An 8,221-nucleotide genomic window follows, 5' to 3' on the forward strand; every position below is an offset into this window, starting at 1 on the left:
AAGGGTGGGGTGGGGGCCTCGGAGGAAAGCCCCCCCCGTGCTAGTGGGGTTGTGCCGTGCGTTTCTGCACTCGCTGCCCCCGATCCCGCCGCCTGGTCTCTGCGAGTCTGCCCCCGGTCGCTGCATCCCGCTTTTGGGAGCTCCCCCTCCCCGCCATCTCCCCTGCACGGTCCCTGCTGTCGGGAGCTTGGGACTGGCTCCTCCGACTTCTTAAAAAAGCACGGGGGAGGAGGTGGGCAAGCAAGGGACAGCGGCTGGCGTGAGCCTAGCAGAAGAACTCGGTGAGGGGGGAGCCCTCTTTGCTGTCGAGTCCCCAGGAGCCCTCCCCACCTTGCTGTGCAAGTGAAGGGGGACGGAGCAGAGTTCAGCTCCCGATTCAAAATAGAACAATAAATAAACTCCGCTCGCTGCCTGTTGCTGGAGCGGTTACAAAGTGCCGTTGCTACAAACAAGGCTGTGCTTAATTCCAGGTGACCATGGCAGACAGAGCTGCGGCAGAAAGAGCATGCAAAGACCCAAACCCCATCATTGATGGCAGGAAAGCAAATGTGAACCTGGCATATTTGGGAGCAAAACCAAGGAGTATTCAAACTGGTGAGGCATCCAGGAGATCCCATCTCTCTATTAGAATAACTTGTAAGGCGAGGAAAGGAGTTACTTGGGCTGGATTCATCCGATCTAATGATGTGTGCTTATCCCTCATGGTTCTGATTGCTGATGGAGGATGCTGTGTAGTCCAGTTACCTCTTTTCAATATCTTCTTACATGTACCTGTTACACTGGCGTTATGTGCCTATGTTCACATAACTGAGTTAAAGCCGTTTTCTTCCGTGGCTAATCTGTTTTCATGTTACCTTCTTCATTACATCGGCATTAACAGTAAGAGCCATTTCATCATTCTGCCCTTTGGTTTAATGACCACAGTACCCAGTGTGTAAAATAAGGCTTTATACCCCATTGTCTGCTCAATAACAGCACTTTGGCACTGTTCTTTAATCTGCATTCCCATCTGGTCCTCGTGCATATCACATACGCATATTGAAATTAACTTGCTTCTAAATGGAACTCTGAATTTGCTCGCATGCATAGTAGATGAAATGCATGTACATGCAGTCTGAGGTGTAATTATGCACTTACATCATGACTTGAATGTTACAATGGATGCCATTCATTAATACTTATTTTTTCTGAATGTGTTCTTAGGTTTTACCATAGGTGTGCAGCAGCTACATCCAGCCTTCATTCAGAGACCCTTTGGGTAAGTGGAAATGTTTCTTAACAGTCTGCTTGAAACCAAATTAATGAATCAACTTCCTCATTATTTAAAATGTGTGAAAAAAGCCTTAGCTGTCAAGAATGGGCAGTTTCAACAGCTGTTGTTAATGCTCAGTGTACTTCATTTCTGGTGAGGATTTCAGAAGTTTTGTGCGTTTGTCAGCTTTAATGTAATTCCCAAAGATCCTCCTTTATCCACAGTAAATCTTAGTCATAATAAACCCAGTGCATTGCTTGCTGCTTTGCCAACTTCAAGAATTCGCAAAGAATTCAAATAAATGCAAAATAGTTTCTCTATTATAGTACTTGAGGTGTCAAAACAATTAAGCAAATTCTGCTCTCGTGTTTCTCAAATAAGATCTTCTGCTTTCTCTGTGCCTTTTCCCACGTAATAATTCTTAGCATAGAGTTTTATCCTAGAAAACAAATTGCACTGGAAACAAAGTCTGTTACTTAATGAAAGTAACATTAGGTCAAAAATTGATTTTGGACAGATGTTATACAAGGCTTGAATAGTCTGCAAAAGTGGGCTTTTGTCTGCTGTTTTCAATAGCTTATACCATCCCTACTCGGTTAGAAAAGTCCTCTTTTTATACATCTAATAGGATCTGGCAGCTGCTCGGCAAAAGACAAGTGTGCTTCATGAGAACAATAGTGACTGTCATACTGCCTTCATTTAACTGTTTAATGATTGATGCAGTTCTTTTTTTACACCATTTCAGAAAGTGAATATTGATAGGGGTTTTTTATTATTATTTTCTAAGACCAGTAAGAAAGTAAGTGCATTTTTTAAAGCTTTTGAGCACTGCTCTGTTGTGGTTTTTGTGTGACTCTAATATAAATAGATGGGATTTTAGCCTTTGTCAACAGAAATACTTCATCCTCTTCTTGCTCTCTGCTCATGTTTTTTTGGAGTGTTTTGGTTTTTTTAAGGAAAAAAAATAATCTGCTAACAACAAAACAGAAACTTTCCCTCCTCTGCCCTCAGGACTGCAGTTGCCAACTGCCTGGGTAATCTCATTCCAGTGAGTTTATGATGTATGAGACTGTGTTGCCACAATAGTGCACACCCAGTGTACGTGTGTTGTGTACGGTTTAAACATGCCAGTTTTCACAAATGGTTACGGCGCTGTTGGAAGGACTCAAAGAACATCTGTCATGAAATGAAGAGTCTCTTTTTTTTTTTTTATTATTTTGGTGCAAGAGCTACAGTAGCCTACATAGACAAGATGCTGCTTTTCAATAGCTCTCCTTGCATGGCAGCTATAATAGCGTTCTTAGTCCCCAAAGCAGGCAGCAGCTGTACCTTTGAGATGTGAACCTCAGCGGCCTTCCAAATTGCACAGGAGCGCACAAGAGAAGCTGACGATAAAACCAGCCCGTTAGGAGTTTTTTCCATGCGTGCTAACAGAAAAGAGCAAACGGTAAAGCACATGGAGCTCCTCATGTTGGCAGGAGCGCAGGCGTACGCCTGTTCCTCTTGCAGATAATCTGCTGTGCCTCTGGCTGCTGTTCCTACCAGCAGCCTCAGCCCTGCAGCCCTGGAAAACATAATTTTTGAAGAGTTTTCTTTTAGTTTCACATACAGAGGAGCGTGGGATCAACTGACTGCATGTTCCTTGTGATCTAGACAGTTACTGTTCCAGCTCCTAGGCATGGGTTTCATCATTAAACCAGCAGCACTGCAGTTAGCACATACGGCAGAGAGCACTATAAATTATTTATCAGTTGCCAAGATACAGGAACCAGGAGACTGGAAGGTTGAAGGAAGGGGATTATATATCATTATTTGCAGGCATCAGTAAACAAGAATTTTGTTGTGTCTGGTCATTGCTGGAGCAGAATCACTGAAAATGTGGGTTTGGCAAAATGTGGAGCCATTTACCTGAGCACCACAACTGGGGCTGCTCTGTGGCTTCTGAGCAAAGCATCAGGTGCTCAGTCAAGCAGCAGAGCTTGGCTGTCAGTTCCCACTTTGTCTCATCAAGATACAAACAAAATTAAGAGACTGCCAGGCTCCACTCTTGCATTCCCTTGAATCCACAATTTCCTTGGTCCTCTGTGGGATTTGAAGATAGATGAGGAGTTTTTCAAGGTTCACGTGTCTTTGGAAGCTTCATCAAATTGCTGATGTCTGTTTGCTCTGCGCCATGTGGAATGGATCCTGACCTTCCCCAAATGAAGCTCGGTGTTTCGTCTGCTTTGCCCATGGTGTAAGACATAGCCTGGTTCTCCCTTTTGCATTTCCTGTCTGTGCCCAGGGGTTGGCATGCGGTTTTCAAAAGATGATTGTTATGGGACACGGGGTGCAAGGTGTGTAAGCTGGACTCGGGCAGGAAGACACGAATGAGCAACCTGTTAACTGCTAGGCAGTTGAATAAGAGAAAGCCAGCCTGTCATGTGCCAGCCATCAAGCCACAAAACGCAGGTTTTGGTGAAACCTAAAATGAATGGAAACTATGAAAATTACCCAAACAGCAGTGAGCATTATTTATAAACTGAAGGTTCCCCCCCACAGCCCCAGGCACCCAAATGCAGCTGTAAATACTGCCTGGCGTATGCGGAACAGAAAGAGAAACCATCAAGAGCCTCTCTCCTTCCTCCTGCTGTCCTGGCAGGGGAGGCACTCGTGTAGCAGGTGGCTGGGAGTCGGCAGTAAATCCTGTTTTGAAAAGTCATCTCTAGATTGGTGTAACTGGAGATTTTAACAGTAATGCAAGGCAAAGGATGCGTCTGTGTCAGGGTGACTCAGAGATATGGCTTGGAGGGAAGCAGTGTTAGGCCTGGGGGCTTAGGCCGAGCTTACAGACTGTGCTGTGCTTGGCACCTGGCAGTGCCACAGCGTGTCCCTGCAGTGTGTCCCTGCAGCTCCTGGCCAGCACAGGGCTGCACTTACACTATCAGAGAAGGGGGAGACCCTCTCTCTCCAAGTGGAGCTGTTACTACAGCAGTGTCCCTTTTAAGAAATTTTGAGAAAGATAGGACACTTTTTGGAAGCTGCTAGGAGCAACTGTGTGAACCACTTCACCAGGAGCACATGGTGGCATGGCAGATGCTTGGTGCCCTGCTCTTGGCCCTCTCGGGGCAGGCTGGAGCCTGTGCAGGGAGCGAGGATTCCCTCGTTCTGCTCTCCGCAGCCATGCTCGCCGCTCTGGACACAGGCAGCATGTGGCAGATGTGTTCCTGCGACTGTGCCTCAGCAAAGGAGCTATCTGTGTGGGAGATCTACCAGGCACTGAGTAAGTGACAGAGCTCTTGGAAACATAGAGCCATCTCTTGCAGCAGGATCCAGCTCTTGCCGTATCTGCACTTTGGATGTTGCTGCTCCAGAGACTCCACTGCCCATCCTTGTGTAGTTGCTTATGCTGGTGGTCCCCTGGCCCTGGTCTTAGGCAGCATTGGAAAGAGTTAAATCTCTTCGAGTTTGAAATTTCATGCACTAATGCTGCTGCAGTTAGGAAGTGAAGAAAGTCCCTCTTTGTGTCAGCCCACCCTCTCTCGCAGCTGTTTATCCTTAAAACTTCTCTACTGGGTTAAAAATAAAAGGAAACAAACTTTCATCTTTTCTGTGGTTATGCTTATAAGACAGCACACGCTGGCCTTACTCTGTTCAGCCTCTGTCAGCTGGCATCCCCCATGCTCCAACAACGTATTGCACCACTTACCAAAAAGCTGGCCCATGGCAGGACCCCAGCCCGCTCTGCCCAGTACAGGTGGCTCCCATGGGGATGGGGCACCCAGCACCTGTTGTTTATCGTGTGCCAATTACATGAAAGCTTTTGGCGGGGATTTTCTAAGAAACATTATAATCCGTTTTCCAAATGGCCTCAGATGCTAGTTCTCGGGCACGTTTACTGCTCTTGAGACCAAATTCTTGCCAGTCAGAAACAGTTCCTTTTTTCTTCTTTTTTTTATTTTTCCTTTTTTTTCAGAGTAGACGTGTATTTATAAGCAGATCAGATGGCTTTGCGAATTCTCTTGAACATCTACTTCAATGTGGTGAATGCTGGTATCAGACCCAAGGGTTTGGTGTACAATTAGTTTTGGTTTTGGGCACAATTTGCTCATCTCCTGCATCTAGTACAGGCCTGCAGAACAATACCAAAGGCAGGTGTGGTCTGATACGGTGTGCCAGACTCGCAATAGTGGACCCTTTGCAGGGGACAGGCTCCTGGTGAAGGGTGCCACATGCCAGACCTGCATGCGGTGGAGAGCCCGGCTGAGCTGGTTTTATCTTTGTCTTTACAGCACATGACTCGCGTTGTGCCGTCTTCTCTGCATGACTCCATTGCCTTCGGCGGGTTTGCTCTTCATCCTCACCAGCACGAGAGCAGCCGCCTTAGCCACCACAGAGACCCAAGTCCTTTTCCCTTGTAGGAGCTGGGGAGTGGCAGATGCAAAATTCTCCTGCTCTGATCTGGCTGGTGCCGCTCAGTCCCAACGCAGCAGATTCATGCGCGCGTCTGAATTTTCAGAGCAGTCCAGCTTGTACTTGATCTCATCTTTCCTTTGCACAGCTGTTGGAATACTGGTCCCTAACTCTGTAGCACTAAACACATGCCCACTAATTCCAATGATAAATGCAGCTCTGACGGCCTGCCTCTGAGCTGAGGACACCAGCGAGAGAACTAGACAGTTGTCATGCTGATAATTTGGTAGCAAGGACACTGGGTCACTTCTAAATATGACTTATATGAAGAACTTGTTCCCCACAGATAGGAGCAAGCTGCATACCAGAGCTAAATATACTCTATGATCACAAAAGATGAGAAGTCCTGGACCTCAGAGTTAAAACTGAGTCTCGTATTTCTCGGTTTCAAATCCTGTAAACAGGATCATGGTGTCCCCTGAAATTTCCCTGTCACCAGCTCTGAGCATTTCAGCTCCCCTGTGTGACAGCTGAGCTGCTGCTGGCTCTGCTCCGGCTGGGAATGCCATGCTTGCAGCTCCCCCATGATTCCAGCTTGCAGGAAGGTGTGGAGAGAGATGTCTTAGATGCTCTGGAACAAGAGGCACAACTGGCAGCAGAGATCCCAGAAATTCTTAAAATGGAATTTCTTTGTTGGCTGAGAAATTACTTATTTTATCAGTGTAGGCTTTCTTTTATAAAAAATAGGTATTTCATTGCTTCTTTCATAGCTAAAGCATTCTACTTCAAAATACTTCATCAATCCAAGAAAAGAGTTTTTGATAAACCAAATGTGTGGATGGTTTTAGTTAAAGGTTTAGTTAAAGGTTTTAGTTAAAGGAAGGGATCATGTGTAGAGAAAGGTCTGTTAAAAAATAGAAAAAGTTGAAAGTCGTCAGTTTAATATATAGTATGCCAGAATTTGTCAGGTACTTGAGAAGACTTTAGAGAAGTCTCTGCAGCCTTTGGTTTTCTCCAAATTGGAGAAGAAAATAGGAAAGTGTAGTTAAAGGCAGAATTCCTGCAGCTTCCTGGGTTAATCTGGTTCCTAGGTTCAGAGTCTCTGGTTTTCCTCCTGTGTGGACCGGGTGAATCCAGCGTCCTCCTGGGCTTCTCCCACTGATCCTGAAGGGCTCAGGCCCCTGTAGTGCATTGGTGTAAAGCGTTTTCTGTTTCTCCTGTCAGTTCATTTCTGGTTTGGCTGTGCTGATAACTCAGAAGAGGAGGAGTTTTTCCTTCTCTGGATAGCTGAGCAGTTGCGGATAAACTTCCATGTGGCTTTTTCCTTGGTGCCAGATGGCTCTTGTTCCAGGCAGATGTTATCTTCTGCTACCTGAATGTTTTTCAGCCTGCTTCTCCAAAACTATTTTTGGTCTGGCCCAACATGCCTTTGTTTGGGGTTATTTTTTTTCCTTTTTCCTTTGGGTGTGGGGGAAGCAAGATGCAGAGGATAAAGCTGTAAATTGTCGAGCCTGGCTAACTCGTGGTGGAGCTCAGCGTGTTGATCTTTGACTCTTGGTTAAGCTAAGAAAAAGGATTAGATCTCTGTTAGAAGATGTACTCTCATCTTTGATCTGCAACCTCTTTTTAAATTTATTTTGGTGGGTTTTTTTTACCCCACACCTCTGCACTGGCTATGGAGGAAGGTGTAGATGGCATTTCTTTTTACTTGTTTTTGTGGGATCCACCTTGCCCTGCTACAGGCCATTAGTTTGTATCGTGAAGTCAAGATGTGGTAACACTGTAAAAGGAGGACACTGCTGGGCTATGTACTCTTAGGTTGGCATTCATATTTCTCAAGCCATGGTTTTGGTAGGCTCAGCAATGAGCAGAGGTGATCACCGACTCCTGCAATACACTCCCTTTTTCTCTTGTACTGGGTCCAATCTGGGACAGTCTGTTGTGGCAGGTTGTTCCTTGGTGAGTGCCACCAGTGTGGTGACATCTGGTCCTGGGAGGGACGCAGGAAACCCGGTTGTGTACCTGTTTGCACAGGCTGCTGTGTAAATCTTATCAGAGGAATGGAGGAAGACAAATTGAAGACAGACAGGCAAATTAGCTACAGGATGAGCAGAAATTGTGTTGGTTGCTTTCCTATTTTGTGTTTGTGTCATGTTGTAGTAGGTGTGGATAGACACTGTGCCATGGAGCTGCAGAGTTCATCCTTGGCTGAGATGGCTGGCTGATGAGGTGGAAGCCATTGACATTTCAGTGCATGTTTAAATGAGCTTTAGCAGGGATATTTCAGAATTTGGTAGTTTCTCTTGTCAGTGGTTGAAGCTCAGCCCGTGTCAGTGAATGATGATGGATGGTGGAGTGGTCAGGGAACAACGAACATCCTGCTCTGCACCAAAGTGCTGGTGGATGAACTCTAAGGGATCTCCTCCCAGAGCAAGAGTCCTTGTTGGCAAACAGGGACTGCCCTGGCCATGCTCCAGCCTGTAGACCCTCCTCATCATGTCTGGATTTGAGAACAGGACCTGAATTTCTCATGTTTCTACAGCCTGTCACTGTGGCTGGGGGGCAAATGCTTCTTAT

The 8,221-nt window shown here is 46.0% G+C and overlaps 1 protein-coding gene across 1 annotated transcript in view; it reads left to right on the top strand.

The window, feature by feature from the left end:
• The first annotated feature begins 476 nt into the window (after positions 1 to 476).
• The window catches only part of RBM38 (RNA binding motif protein 38), a 13,446-nt gene continuing 5,701 nt past the window's right edge, over positions 477 to 8,221 (top strand). Inside the window, exons 1-2 of the mRNA XM_010185480.1 lie at positions 477 to 594; positions 1,204 to 1,258. Coding sequence (XP_010183782.1) covers positions 477 to 594; positions 1,204 to 1,258 — 173 coding nt within the window. The remainder of the gene's footprint in view (positions 595 to 1,203; positions 1,259 to 8,221) is intronic.

This window comes from Mesitornis unicolor, unplaced genomic scaffold, assembly GCF_000695765.1.
Source record: "Mesitornis unicolor isolate BGI_N332 unplaced genomic scaffold, ASM69576v1 scaffold10400, whole genome shotgun sequence".
Taxonomy (NCBI): Eukaryota; Metazoa; Chordata; class Aves; order Mesitornithiformes; family Mesitornithidae; genus Mesitornis; species Mesitornis unicolor.